The sequence below is a fragment of the Nasonia vitripennis genome, chromosome 4 (genome assembly GCF_009193385.2).
Source record: "Nasonia vitripennis strain AsymCx chromosome 4, Nvit_psr_1.1, whole genome shotgun sequence".
Taxonomy (NCBI): domain Eukaryota; kingdom Metazoa; phylum Arthropoda; class Insecta; order Hymenoptera; family Pteromalidae; genus Nasonia; species Nasonia vitripennis.
Genome location: NC_045760.1, coordinates 6,279,652 through 6,295,102, shown reverse-complemented (window position 1 = coordinate 6,295,102; position 15,451 = coordinate 6,279,652). Strand labels below are relative to the sequence as shown.

General features: G+C 51.1%; 1 protein-coding gene across 2 annotated transcripts in view; it reads left to right on the top strand.

The window, feature by feature from the left end:
* LOC100119924 (homeotic protein ultrabithorax-like) overlaps positions 1-15,451 on the top strand; it is a 122,812-nt gene that overhangs the window by 31,748 nt on the left and 75,613 nt on the right. Inside the window, exon 2 of one of the 2 annotated variants that reach the window (XM_031928695.2) lies at positions 10,606-10,647. The exons of the other annotated variant lie outside the window; for it this stretch is intronic. Within the exon in view, the coding sequence (XP_031784555.1) occupies positions 10,606-10,647 (42 nt within the window). The remainder of the gene's footprint in view (positions 1-10,605; positions 10,648-15,451) is intronic. 2 annotated transcript variants of the gene reach the window in all.

Genomic DNA, 15,451 nt, shown 5'->3' with positions numbered 1-15,451 from the left:
ACAGGTTATCTCCGAACGCAACGCATGATAACGCGCATATGTCAACGCGTGCACTTCTGAAGACAAGACAAACGCTAACTTCGACGCAATAAAGTCATGTTCGATAATTGCGCTAATTAAGCCTACGCGCACGCGCACTTCGCGCCGCCGAGTCTGAGCCTTGGAAGTCATTAGATTAAACGACCGGAAGACATTCGTCGAATCCTACTCGTAATCTCTCCGATCGCTCTTGCCTTATTAAAGCAAGAGAGATGGCTAGGCAGGGGCGAACTCGCGATATTATATATAGACCACCGCGTGGTGGGGCGGGTTATGCATACAGCTATGGGGGACGAGTTTCGAAAGGAGTATAAACAGCCATTTGGAAATGACCGAATGGCCTAATGCCGAGGCGGCACTGGGACAATGCCTGGGATGCTACCGACAAGATAACAGCCCCGAAACTCGATTACGCATTCAAAATGCAACATTAAGCGGCTGCTCGCATTATGCTCGCACCTCTTCGCGTCGAATTAACAGCCGTGAGCGTTCACCGCCATCTCATCGCGTCTCGTCTATTAATATAATTAGATCATGTATAGGCATATATGTTCGACTCGCGAGAAGCCGTAAAAAACTAATTAAACACAAGAGGTACAAATGTTGCGGCGGTATTTTTTCTTGTCTACATGTAGCTGCTCACGAAGAGTCGATGGACGTGTGTATCCAGAGGTATTTCCCTGGGGGAGTCCCGGCTACTGCTTATATACCATTGTTCCGACGCGCTCGCGAGCACCTCCGGAGCGAACGGATGTGTTATAAAGCCGCTTCGTATATAATGCCAGCGCGAACAAGCGCGCAATCGTGTTTCGCCGAGTGTCCGGAACTTGACTCTCGCTCTCTCCCTTGCGCGCGCTCTCTCTCCGTCGTATATACGTATATCGAAATTCCTCGCGGCCTACTTTCGCATATAGTACGCGTAAATGTACCTACACGCGCGGCTGACCTTTAAAGGACATCCAACATTGTCGACACCTGGCCAACTTGCAGCGGCGAGCTTTTATCTATGCGATTCGTGCACGCCAAAGAACTAAGACGGTTTGTTCATTGTGTCGTGTCATCTGCTATTCGTCGGGAAGAGCAAACGTTTACGTGAAAAAGAAAAAATTACACAACGCGAGCGCGCGAGAAAAGCAGCGGCTCCAAAAATAAATTCGAAATTCCGTAACTGACGTAACAGCTCGAGTCGAGCCGAGCCCGCTCACGCGCGCAGCGGGCGAAAAAAAGCGAAATAACTCACCGGCTCGGCAAAGAGGTCAGTAGTCTGAATTCCTCTAGGCGGCATCGTCGGGGGGCCACTAAATTCGAGCATGATCGAAGCCCGGGCGAAAGAGCGCCGTATATTACCCGACTGGGCACGCGCATGTGTGTTTCAGTCTCGGGGCGTGTTAATCGGGCCGCGCAGTGTTTAGTCGGGGAGCGACGAGTCTGACCCAACCAAACCCAGCGAGAGCTTCATGTATATACCTTCACACACACGCAGGACAAGAAGAACCGCCAATATCCGAGAGCACGTGGTAGGCTCAAGTGTAAAGCGGCCTCGGGTGTGGCATGCGCGCGAGCTGAGCTGACGCCACCTGCCGGCCGATGCTCGAACTCGCGGAGCAGTGATGGGCGTCGGTAAGGCAGCGCCGCGCGAGGGCGCGACCTGCACGTGAGCGCGCCAAGGGAAGAGAGTATGTACTGGCTATATGTATATAGGTGAAAAGTTGGGGAGAGAGATGGAGGAGGTACTATACGCTTTATTATCGCGAGCTCGCTTATACAGCGCGCGCCGAATCGCTTCATTTTCGTTTTTATGCCCGTCGTCCTCGTCATTTGCCACGCCGCGAGTAATTTTACGAGCGAACGTGAATTATACGCGGGGACGCAATAATATAAAACGCGCCGCGATAATCGCTCCCGGGCATATAATTTTGGCGCCACGGACGATGAGCTCTCGTATAGTTGTAAAGCACACGCGCAGGCCATTGTATATTATAGTACGCGCTCGCGGTTATCGCGCTTTTCAATTAAGCGCCGCGCTGATTGTCTTAATAAAACGAGATTTATCGGGCAAGGCCGACCGGTATAGCCTGAATGCAATCTAAGAATTCAAACGGATGACGACTCGCGGCTCCGTTTGAAGAAGGAGACGTACAAAAAAAAACAACGTGTATACGACGACATAGACGCATCAGCTGATTGTAGAAGGAGCCTGAGGCCTGCACGCACTATAGCAAATCTCGAGGACCGGTATACACGGAGATGCGAGCGCGTAGAGGGAGAAAGCGAGACTAAGGGGGATGCATTCATGGGTCCCATCAGCGCCGCGCGGAGTGAAAGTAGTGCCGCACAGACCGAGGGGCAGGCCCTGGCGTAGCGAGGACCACCCCAGTGGCCATGTTGAAAGCATTATGGTTCTCTCGTGCACACGCACGCTTTCTCTTCAGCCGGGCAGCCCGTTTCTTTCTCATCCGCACAAAGAGGCCCCCCTTTCCAGATGCAAGATCAACGCAGTATCAACGAAAAAAGTTGGGACCGTTAGAGGGTTCCTACGCGCGGGCTAGACGATAGTCTTGAGCTGACTGCGCCGCGAAATGCCACGAAAACACTCGCGTCTCGCGCTATTTTCTGTCGCGTAATTTTGAGTTTGATGAGTAAGTTTGGTGAAATTTCTGTGAGTACTATATTATGCGCTTGGTGAGGATCTCTTCGAGAGTAAGAATGACGCTCGTCGAGCAAATGGTAATACGCAATTAATAATGCATATCTTCTATTAAAATCAACGTTCTAAAAAGACATCACCCGAGTTCATCAAAGTAAGTTTGCTCCCGTAACGGCCTATAAACTCACAGCAGCAGCAGCAGCAGCAGCAGTATAGAGCGCGAGGGCTGTGTAAAAAAGGAATCGACGTTTCGATCGGGGCGTTATCAGCAGCGGGTTTGAGGCGATCGCTCGCTTGGGAGGTCCGGGCGTTATCTAGCCCGGGAACTGCGTGCCTCGCCAACGCACTCGGCCGCGCAGGTATACACCCCCGCGGCGGCTTCGCGAACACGCTAACTAACTAACCGGGCATTTACATTGCTAATTGCCAAGCCTCGTGGCAAGTGGTAATGCGCATATCCTTGACGCAGACAATGCCGCTGAAATTAAGCTTATAAGAGAGAAAATTCATCGATAAGTACCTACATCTCATCCTTTTACTGCCGTATTCGCATTAACGGCGAGGCAATTAAATTCATTCGGCTCTTCCGGTAATAATTGTCTCCTCGCGACACCCTCAAGAATTCGAAAGCGGGCAAGCTCCTGTATATACACCCTCCCGCGCATGGAAGAACGCCAGGACTATAGTACAGTGCAGTATAGGTCCCGAGCGAGAGAAGACACAGGGAGTTTACGACGAGGCGTAAATAACTTCGGCGCGTGTACAGAGAGCGACCCAAGTTTTACGAAAACCCTACTCGCAAGACAAACACGCGGAAGGGATAACGTATGCGCGATAAGAAGGGAAACTCGCTTAATTGAATTCCGCGTAGCCGAGTGAAATGGGGACACGATTGGCTCTCTCCGCGCTGAATTAAGCTGTTTTTTTACCTCCGCGACGTCGATGTATTCCCGATGATAAACCTACGAAGGAAGAGTCGTACCCTTTTCCGCGGGAGAGACGCAAGAAACGCGTCGAGCTTTGGCTAAAAAGCCGAACGAAGAAGCAGCGGCGAGGATAGCTTGCGGTGGGCGCGTCCCTTTATTATACACTCGTGGATCGTCGCTTTCTCTTTCCAGCGCTAGCTTTTCCTTCTTTTCAGCTGCGCGCGCGTGTGTATAACGCTGCAGCCGCCGCTGCGAGGAAACTTGCTTTGGTATATACATATATCTTTCTTTTTGTCGGTTCTCTCTCGCGCTCTGCGTCGCCTGCTGTTGTATATAGAGTATACCGGAGTTTATATAAGAAGTAGGATTTTTCGCTCGGTGTAGGTAAAGTAGCTCGCGCAAAAAGCGCGAGAGACACGAGATGATTAATTGTACTTTTTTGCTCAGGCTTCACCATTATTCCTGAAACGCGCTGCGTACACGGTATGTGTATTCCGATGAAAAACAAATAAAAATGATACAAGTATCGCTGCATGCATGTGCACACGCGAAACACCGCTCGCGTAAACAATTTTCAATGGTCCCCGCGGCAACTCGCGCAGTAAACTTTGGGAAAAGTTTTCTCGCGCACGGTAGAGTAAAAGCACACACAACATTATCGAGTCGGACGATATAGCATCGACGCAGATCGCGTACAGCGAAAGTCCTCCTCGTCGCTCCTCTATACTGAAAGGGACATATAGCGAGAGCGCGCCGAAATGGCTTTCCGTCGTTTTCCAAGCAAACTCGACTCGATGTATACGGCAGCTATTTTTCTCTCCTTTTTGCGCGAGAGCTCATACACAGGCGGACTTTTACGTACAGCCGCGCGCAGAGTATACGTCTGTCCGCATTATAATACACTCACTGCCGCTACTGCTCCTTATGCTCGTCGCCCAAACTCTCCGCCCTTTCGTATATAGCCCAGCACACACATACGCGCGTATAACGGCCGCAGCGTCGCTTGCCAAAATAATATCGATCGTCGCGGCGCGATGCAAAGCTCCGTTGGCCTGACTTACGGCTCGGTCTGCTTTTTCATGGCGCACACGACGTAATACAGCACGACTGCAGCAGCAGCCTATGTGTTTTTGCCGAGAGCGTGGATGTGAAAGAAGACGCCGGCGTTAAGATCGTTTCCCGTCGTCGTCGTCGTCGTCTTATCGTCGATGAAACAGGCTCTATTCAGCCGGAGGGAAATTTAGAGGAGGGAGGACTGTGTGTAAGCCGTTCGCGCTCGACGTAATGCGTACTTCTGCGGCGATTTATCGGGCCAGGAAGTCTTTTGTGTACCCGCTGTGGATATTTCCTCTCTCTTGGACATTATTGTGCGCGCCTCCTTGGATTTATCGTTTTTTTCCCTATCTCTACGGGTCAAGTCCGTTGTTATTAGATTCGCGATACGATTTTTACGCATGAAAAGGCGTCGGGCAAAAACAAACATTACCATATCAATCGGTTTTCCAGTCGAGAAGTCAAACCGAAGTTATAAATATAGCCAAGCGTAGATAAATCTGAAAATACCAAGATCGAATCGACCGGCGCGTGTAACAAAGCATTGTTCCTCTCTCAGCCGCGACCTAAGAGATTGCGCAAATCAGGCCTCAATCATCGAACACTGATCGAGCGTAACGCGTTCCGATCAATGCCTTTCTTCGCGTCCTCGAGGCAGCGCACGATCTCGCGCGGTTGACGTGTCGCGATCCACATCGACTGAACTTGAAATAGATACCGGACTTGGCCTATACAGACCATTAACGATCTCTCGTATACGTCATAGTCGTTGCACAGCCGTTATCTTTGGCATTCGCTTATAAAGCCGCTCTAGAGTTGAGATATTAAAGACCCCGCGCCGTCGTTATAATTGACCGAGTGCCTCTCGCGCATATATAATACGGTTGCGCAAAAACTTTCTACATACAGTGCTCGCGGAAAACGTGACCGCGCGACAAAACAGCCGCGCTGCGCGAGTATAGAGAGCAGAGCGAGAGGAGTAAGCCCACACGTGCGTTATTTTCGCCTAGGTCGACGTTTCCGCGTGCGGCGCCCGGCTTTCCGCGAGGGCTATTTTCGGGTAAAAACAATCGTGACGGTTATCATGCGCGGCCCGCAGGAAATTCACGGCTAGGTTGAAAAACAAAATCGAGAGAGAGTGAGAGAGAGAGAGAGAGAGAGAGAGAGAGAGAGAGTTGAGTGCGGTGTGACGCAATTCCAGCTCGGGTAAACATCAGTTGCGAGCTGTCTATTAATACAGCTTTTCCGCTAAATATTTTGCGGCCGCGGCTCGTTCGGCTTTTCGTAACGGTTTTATGGCTTTTCTGAAACGATTCTGATAAAACGGTAGCTTCGGGAAAGAAGTCACGGGACGCGTACAAGAAGTAACGGGAGAGAAAGAGAGCCAAAGGCACGTCGTTAAACTCGAGGGTGACGTCGCCGCCTGATTAAGGAGGCTCGCGAGGCGCTCAAGAGTATCGCGCCGCGCAACATTGCTCCATTCGACCCTCGAGGGGCTGCTGCCGCACGCGCGAGCAATTATACCGCTGAATTAAGGGCGAGGAAAATTTGGTAATTAGGGGGGGGGGGGGGATCAAAATGGATAAAGTGTACATTATGGCGTTTCTTTTCGCGCTCAGCTCCGCCGAATTTGCCTCGCTGACTTACGAGCGAAACTTTTAATGGCCTCTCTAGTTTTTTATTCGTTCCTCCTAATCAAAGTCGACTTTCGCCGTAAATCTTTACACCGCGCGCGTCTCGATAAACATCCCGACGAACCGAGCATCGAGCAGGTAAATTTCCGGCCGAAAAAGCGCCCCATCGTTCGAGCTCTCTGAGTAGAGCTGCCTTAAAGTCGGCCCGAGCCCGTTTTTCCGCTCAGTCGGCCGGACGCGCACCGTTTCGCCGCCGATTGATCGTGTCGCCGACAACTGTCGACTACTCTCTCTCTCCCTCCGTATAAATATCCACGCACACACGGACAGGCCGAGCGAGCGAGAGAGAGATAGAGATAGAGAGAGAGAGAGAGAGAGAGAGAGAGAGAGAGAGAGAGAGAGAGAGAGAACTACTGCTGCAGCGCAGTGCACCGGCGTAGGGGCTTTACGCGCTGACGCGGCGTTGTCCGTCACTATGGGCGCCGCCATCCCTCCTGCGTGCAGCAGGATGCACCATCGAATAGCGAGCTGCGAGCGCGCGAGACCGGGAATATATATCTCCGTTTGGATTACACACGGCGGACTACTGCGGCAATAGGACACGAGTCCGCGCGCTCGCACGTGGACAGTATAGTGCACTGCGCAGAGGCTCGTGTGATGTAGCTATATAGTATACGTGATGGGAGAGATGGATGACACTGCGGAGAGATAATGTGATGGACAGGTTTCTAGGGGGGTAGCTGCTGGAATGTCGGCTAGTTTTGAGCGTTATTGCAACATCGGAAAATCACGCGCTCGATGGTATATTTTATAGTTCCTCTCTCGCGAGCTTCGATTTTCCGAAGGAATTCGATTTCGCAAAACGTCAGACAGAGAAATCCAGCGGTTCGGCGCTAGCCCGAAGAATTACTGCCTCGCTCCGGAGTGAGCACACAGCAGCAGCAGCGAAAGCCCGACATTGCGATCCGTCAGAGCGAGTAAACCAAAGGCATAAATTTAATAGGTTTCACTCCCTTCTTCGCGAGCTTTATGGCACCGGCGAATTTCCCATTAAATAAACAAGCTCCCGTGTTCATTATACAGCCAGGGGTAGAGGCGAGAGAGGGAGGGCGGGATAGAAAGTCTCCCCTCTCCAATCGGCTCTTTCTCTGCGGCGCAAGAGATACTGTGCTCTGCGCCACCGATGTGCAGCAGCAGCAGCAGCAGCAACACTAGCACGCCCGGATGCGTCTAGGGGCTTAGACCGCGGCTGCGGTTGCCGGCCGGGCTTCTTCCTGCAGCGCACGCCCCGTGTAGCGAAAGTCTGGCTGGGCTGCCGCCGCCGCTGCTGCTGTAATCGTCGGACGTGCTAGCTGTGTATATGTATGTATGTATACAGTACAGGGGGTGGGTTAGGGTTGAGCTACTGGTGCATGCGAAATTAAACATCGCTGCACTGGCGGCGGGTGTGCGCCCGCCGCGGTGTGTAGCAAGTGTACGACCATGAAATTCGATGGATTATGCATCGGAATTTTTTTTTTTAATTATCGCAGGCCGAGAATTATTGTTTACTCTTATACGCGATCAGCAAAGCAGAGAAAGCTATAACGTTACTGCTCGCGTGCGCGATTACAAAAAAGAGTAGCGCTGCGTAAAAGCGAGGGCTCTGAATTATCGCCCGGCAATTAACGTTTTCCGCGAATTCATCAACATAAAACGTTTCGCTCGTTAGCTCTCTCGGGCCCGTATGCGCGCGCGCGCGACGCACAAAAACGTCACTTAATTCAAATGCTCGGAAGCTCCGCCGCTACTGCCGCCGCACAACGAGCCTCTTTTTATTCGCATTCATTAGCGATAATGTTATAATAAACTCTTTCATCGCTCGAGCCGAGCAGTAGACGCGATGCTCCATTTCGCGTTTTCCGCCCACGCAAATATGCGGCTTTCGTCTAGCCCGAGTGAGAGCCGAAATACTGTAACTCCTGCTTGCTGATAATTAGCGCATCCATCAGCCGCAGCAAGCCGCCAGCTAATGCCGATCGTACGTTATCGTTATCAGGGCCTCTCCATTTTGTCGTCCCCTCCACTGTAGTCGCTCTCTCTCTCTCTCTCTCTCTCTCTCTCTCTCTCTCTCTCTCTCTCTCTCTCTCTCTCTCTCATCCCCCGAAAACCAGGCCGTTCGCAACGCCTCGTTCTCCCCTGCCACCCCCTCGTATAACGCTGCAGGTATCGGAACGCGTCGGTAGTAACACTGTCGATACGACCAATAATCTAATAACCGGTCACCGCCAATGCGTCGTAAGTCATAGGTCGACCTGCAGATTTTCCGCGACGCTTGTGCGTCGATCCTACAGCTGCGCAACCCTCCCCTTCTGGATATATTGTCGGTGACCAATAAACGACGCGTTCGATCAATCTACTCTGTAGCCGCTATAAAATTCGTAAAAAGATTTTAAAAAAGCTCGATCTCTTTACGGTCCATAAAAACGTCGGCGAGCGCAATTTATTCCTTTCTCCGATATCAGAGATCGCGCTGAGATTCGACGTCCCGGAGAAAAAGAGCATAAACGCTCTTCGCTTGCGATTCTCACCGGCTCGAAATGAGAGGCATATCTGATTTTCGCCTGCACCGCTGCGCCATTATCGCGATGCGAAAATATTCGGGCGAAACGGATTCGCGCAATGGCCGCGGTGCGCGCTTATACCGTATGCACAGAGATGTCGGCAGGAACGAAACACATCTCCTGACAGCCCCCGACGCCCGAGGGCTATCTACACACGTGCCGCCTGCATGTATGCATCGGAGGTGAACACCTACTTAGATGATATCTCGACGAGCGCTGCAGCGGTGTGGAGATTCGCGATGGAAAATTTCGAAATTCCCTCTACAATCTTCGTTCTGACGAGAAAATAAAAATAATTGCACGTATTATTATACTCGTCTTGAAATTTAGCGCCTCGGCTATACGCAGCCAGTAAACAATCCGAGCGAGAGAGGGATAGAAGGCTAGAGAGGATCAGAGAGGGCTCAGTCGCGTAGTGTGCTATGTATACATACAGCTAGAGTAGGGGGTGGGCACGTATACGCACGCGTATTCGACCACGGCGCAGCGCTGATATAGAACTACTAAACAGGCCATAGATCAGCCGGGTTAGTTATAGCCGTGCTACCCTCGCAAGCTCGCTCCATTGCCGAACCAATTCCCACCGGTGTTCTGGATCATTTGCCGGCCCGCGGCCGAGCTGCTGCGCGAGCGCGATGCGACACACTATGTACGCTGCTGCGCCGCTATCGGACCAATGCACGGCTCCCCCGCGATAAAGCCCCCTGATTTCGGACTTGCTTTTTGGTGTTTTATATGCATATTCGAGACGAGGCGACCACGGAAGAATCTGACGAGATTTTCTTGCGCGTTATCAATACACAATAGCTGTCGTAATAGAAGGTTATAGGGCTTTGTTTGCGCGTGGTTAAATTAGCTGCCCCGCGCGTGTTATCTAATTGCAGCCGGGGGTGGAATTGTATAGAAGAGAAATTTATCGGCGCTGATAAGCTAGATTCTAATTAGATTATGTTTTCGAATCAGAATTATTGCCGACTACGACCGCACGCTGCGCGCGTTTGCTTCTCCGGCAGGCAGGGCAAATATTTTCTTCCCCGTCGCACTACTGCATGCGCGCGTGGCGAAGATATAAACTTGGCTCGCTCCGCACCTCGGGATCAGAGCGTAATCCGCCAGCCGGGAATTTATCATTTCGAAAATAGGCATAAAAGCCTTTGACAAAGTGTATCAATAAACAACGAGCTCGCCGTACACGCACGGACACCTCGAGCGATAGCATTTATTTAAACAAGATAGGAGGTCAGCGATTGAAGCGAGAATAGAAAGACACAGAGCTGCGTCACTTGGAAGTGAAGTTCGCGTGCGCACACGCAGTACGGCGATCGCCAGTATAATCTCGCGGGACTTCAGGCTTTGCTGCTATACGCGGCGGGGATAGAAGATTAAACATTCAACGTATCGCGCTCGGCGCATTTACCGGAGGCCATTTCCAATATTTCGCGCCGGAGCTTTGACTCCGAGAGCGAGATACACGTACTGCACACGCAGACACAGCGCAAAAGCGATTTATCGGGCGCTGTGAAAACGAAAAGTTCTGCCTTCGAATAAAATATTTATTCGTATACGCGGCCTCGTAACGTCTGAATTAAATATCGTGATTTGATACGCGGTCCTTTTTTATGCTGGCGGGAAATGTCATTAAATAATGCAGACTAGCGTACATACGACGATATTTTAAACGAATCCTCTGATTTCTGTTGCAGGTAAGGACGATATGGCTAAGCCGCATTGGACCTGGTTGCAAGGTGAGTTGTGCTTTTTTCGTTGAACCCGACATCATGAAACCACCAAAGACCCGAATATCCTCTCCATCTCTCTCTTCCCTCTACACGCACGTCATATAATACTATAACACAGTCACATATCGAGAAAAATCCCCTTTCCCCCCTTTAAAAATCCCGTCATATGGCAAAAACTGTCCAGCTGTATAAGCGTGCGCTCGCGCAAAACTTTATCTTTTCGAAAGCGCTTAATGTAACTTTAATCTCCGCGCGCGCGCCGGGCCCGAGGCGAATGAAAATTTATAGCCGTTTTTCTCGAATAAAAGCCCAGTCTTGAAGCTCTCTCTCTCTCTCTCTCTCTCTCTCTCTCTCTCTCTCTCTCTCTCTCTCTCTGCTGGCGTCCTCTACTCCGGCTCGCGCAATATGTTTCGAAAAGAGAAAAGAGCGAATCGAGAACGGAAAGAAAGAGAGAGAAAAAATGCGACGCGCAGAGGGAAAATTCTTCATATACGCGTGTGTGTTTCGAGAAATAATATAAGGGATGGATTTCACCCCACATTCTCCGCGGCCCGCTTTCCACGCGCGCGGAAAAACAAAAGGCCAACAGCTGCCGCCACAGCGAGAGGCAATGATTCCGCCATCGCCCTACGTCTATCTGTCCCTTTCTTGCTCTCTTTCGCCTCGTTTTTTGACTTTTTATATATAACACACACATATGCACGATATACCGAGCACGGCGCGGAGAGAAGCAGACTCGCGCGCGTGTGCCTTCGGGGGGTGATCAATAAATATTGGTTCTCGGGGGTGAAATTGGGGGACGGCGGGAGAGAGAGAGAGAGAGAGAGAGAGAGAGAGAGAGAGAGAGAGAGAGGACAGTCGTGCTGCGGTTGCCGCCCCCTTGGACCTCCCCCCCCCCTGGCGTCGCAGCGCACACACTCTCGCGAACGTTATACGGCAAATATAACCACTTCTGCTCGCTAGAACCGATGGAAAATCGCTCACGTACGCGAGCTGCTCTTGTGCAGCGAGAGAGTATGATGTGGCGCGTGTTCTCCTTTCGCGCGACCCATGTCCTCGTGTGCGCAGCATTGTGCACTTGTAGGAGCGTATATGTTGCCTTATGGCTCTCTCTCTCTCTCTCTCTCTCTCTCTCTCTCTCTCTCTCTCTCTCTCTTGGATCGATCAACACATGTCGCTTTCTTATTGCCGCTGCCGCCTTCGTACGTGTTCCTTGTTCGAGCTGTCTGTGTATGAAACGCTGTACGCGACGAAAAATCGAATTAATAAAGCAAGTCAACGAGCGAATTCGAAAGTTCAAGAGACGATCCGCTCGCGGGCATATCTATACGCTTGCGAGCATCGCGTCGCGCCTCTCGGAGCGTGAAATGGCCGAGTTAAGCATCTGCACGGCCCCGGCTCGCGGACCGCTGATCCGTGTAAACGGTCTACCAAAAATCGTTTATTCCCCGCTACTATGCTCCCTACTCCCGCTTCGCTGCGAGGAGCCGACCGAAATAAAGGGATTATCCTGGCCATGATGCGCTCGCGCTATTTCTGAAAACGTGTCCCCGGCAAATAGAAATTCCCGAGCCGCGCGTTTCGTGACTTATGTATGTGTGTGTGTGTGTACTCGCGGGGGGTGTATACAGGAAGGGTGCAGAAGAGGGTTTGATGAGCGCTCGAAGGAGATATCGGCTCGTCGCTCTCTCTCTCTCTCTCTCTCTCTCTCTCTCTCTCTCTCTCTCTCTCTCTCTCTCTCTCCAGTGTGTCGTTTTATTCCTGACGCTATACTGTGAGTGGGGATAAATCCGGGAAACGACCGGCCTGTTGTTCATTTTAAAGTACTTTGGCGTCGCGACGCAGCCTTCGGTAAACCTAAGTGTGTGTATCGGGGGAGGAATTCTTTATGGGGTATCTGAGGAGGATTAGAGAAATTAAAATATACTGTAGTTGTTCGAGGATTAGAGTGTGTTTTGAAATATCGGTCTAAACGCTGCAGGAATTGATTTCGTGATATCGACCAAGCACAATAGCGCTTTATTACAAAAGCAAAATCCTTCGCTCTCAGCCATCGCGCGGAATTTTTTCTCCCGGCGTATCTTGGCACACGGCGGGCAAATCCCAGCGGGGGTGGATTCGGCCAGAATTCGAATGAGGCACGCACGTACTACTAGACCAGTAGACGCGGCGGCAGACAGAGAAAGATGCTTCTCGAGGCGTGAAATGGCTGCGTTAACCACTTGCACGCCGCTCTCTCGCGCGCGCGCGAGATAGAGCGAAAAGAGAGAGAGGGGGGCGGACGTTTTCTACGACCCCCCGGCTCGCGTTCCGAGTGTTTGGAGGCGCAGTGCCCGGTAATATCATCCCGGATCTCCCTCTCTCCCTCTTTCCCTTCTTCTCTTTCTCTCGCGGCGGCGAAGATCTCCGAGAGGTAAGATAAAACTTATGCGCTCCGCTATGCGCGAGGGAGTCGTACATCACGCGCACGACGCGTCTGCGGGGACGAACCTCCTTCCGGCCTCGCTGAGTTATATCTATATATATATTGTACACGGGATGCTGCCTATGTATGTGTGTGTGTACACACCCCGCATAAATATGGCGCTTTGCGCCCGCGTGTGCTCGCTCTCCTCCGCCTCCTTTTTGCTCGCGCCGTTTTCGCGTACGAAAAGCGGCAGCCTCTCAGTTTCGCTATCTCCACGGGAGGAGATTCCATCGAGCGTACTATACGTTATATCATCTTTTCAGATCCCGAGGCTCGATGCAGCGGTTGACGAATATTAAGCCATTACCAATTACGCGACACAGCTGTCCATCCGGTGTCGCTGCGTATACAGTCGGAATTGAGACACAACGATTCGTCGAAAACTACCGCAGTTCCCTCGAGCACGCGATATACGTTATGCACGCACAACAAGAGCGAGAGAGGGCGTGGCGTGAGCCGAGGGCATTATTATTATCTTTCGTGTGCGCAGCGCCGAAGACGTCCGGCGAGTGCAGTGCATACTTGACGGCCTGTTATGTCTCCGCGCGATGAATTACTCGGGAGATCGAGGCGCCGATAGAGGTGTGACGCACGGCGACGATTCGCGAATATACGTTTCATGGCTACTTCAGCTGTGTGAACAGTGCCGCGTAAAAATTTTATTTTTTTTTGCTTTATTATAGCACCGCGCGGTCACATTTTCGAGGAATTAACGAGGATAATTATCGCGCGATTGAAGGCCGCAATGCGTATGCGTGTGTAATTACTGTGCGCGATGGCAATTTCGTCTTTTTTGTCTTGTCGTCTGCGTCGTGTGTAATTACGCACGGCTTCACTTTGCAATTTGGCTGAGAAAGATAAGATCTCGAGTAATTCGACGTGTATATCGTAAAACATAATAATGCCGCGAATTATCTGCGTTTCGACATTGTACACATATTTATTATTAAAAAAAAAGAGAACGACGTTTCGCATATTATTCAAATGAGGAGCGAATTAATAATAAACATAATCCGTCGCGAGGCAGTATATTTTCCCGCGAGAATATATAGCAGAGTCGAGAGGACGAGAGATCAGCGCGATCGGAGTAATTTCCGGGATTTATCGACGGAACTCCGTTAAACCGCTTAAGCGGAATCGACCAAAAAGTCCCTCGGATATGGAAACGCCGAGCGCGCACAGCCGTGTATGTGCGGGGAAAATTCGTCAAACGCCGCTGCAGCAGTGGTAGACGCAACTCGGAGAACTGGCCTCTCTCTCCTCGCGATTCGCTCCGCTACTTTTTTGTCTTTTATCTCAGACAAGCGCGCGGCGGTGGGGAAAGTGCTGAATTTCCAACTCTGAAGGGCCATAAATCCGGCGGAGATTACGCGAGGATTTACAGTCGCCTCCTGCAGTAGTCCTTCGCTCTGACGCGAGAGCGCGCGGGAGAGAGAGAGAGAGAGAGAGAGAGAGAGAGAGAGAGAGAGAGACGGAGAAAGATTCGAGCCAATAAAAATACATCACGGATTATTGCGATCTTTCTCTCTCTCTCTCTCTCTCTCTCTCTCTCTCTCTCTCTCTCTCTCTCTCTCGCTCTCTTTCCGATTTATATATAACGCTCCGCGCGGCGTACGCCCTTGGGGCTATATTGCCAATTGAAGATCCCGACTGCCGGTAGCATCAGTTTTGCGATTTTCGCGACAAAAATGCGCGACCAGATCCTGCCTGCTCGATTTGATTTTGATCTGGACGCAGCTCGTACGCCCGCCTCGATACGTATATATTAGGGGGTGGCTATATAGACACGGGTACAGCAATTCATCGGGATGAGAGCTACGAGCTATAACGTAGTAGTATAGTGGTAGCAGTACACAGCGTCGATGCAAAGGGGTATATGGCGAGGATCGAGGAGGATAACCCCCAGACGTATTATAAACGCACACATAAACATCCCTCGCGCTCGCGCGCGGCGGCGGCAACGGCGTTATCAGTTGTCGGACGCCGGGGCGTCGGATATTGTCGCATCCTCCGTTTGTCTCTCTCTCTCTCTCTCTCTCTCTCTCTCTCTCTCTCTCCACGGCTATCTCTCTCTTACTTTCGCTTCTCTGTATACATACTGGCTTTTGCTCTTCGCGCCGTGTGTTTACAGTATATACATACACATGAGCTCCCGCATGTGTTTGTACCGGAGGGATGGCGGATTATTGTACGGGCGCGAGGGGCGGAAGGAACATTTTTTTCCCTCTAAAATTCAAGCCGAAAATAGACTCGAATGTCTCTTCCTCTGTAGCGTCTAGCTGTAAAATCCTCGATGACCTAAATTCGCTTTTTCCCAGAAGCGAGTCACTTGTAACGACGCAA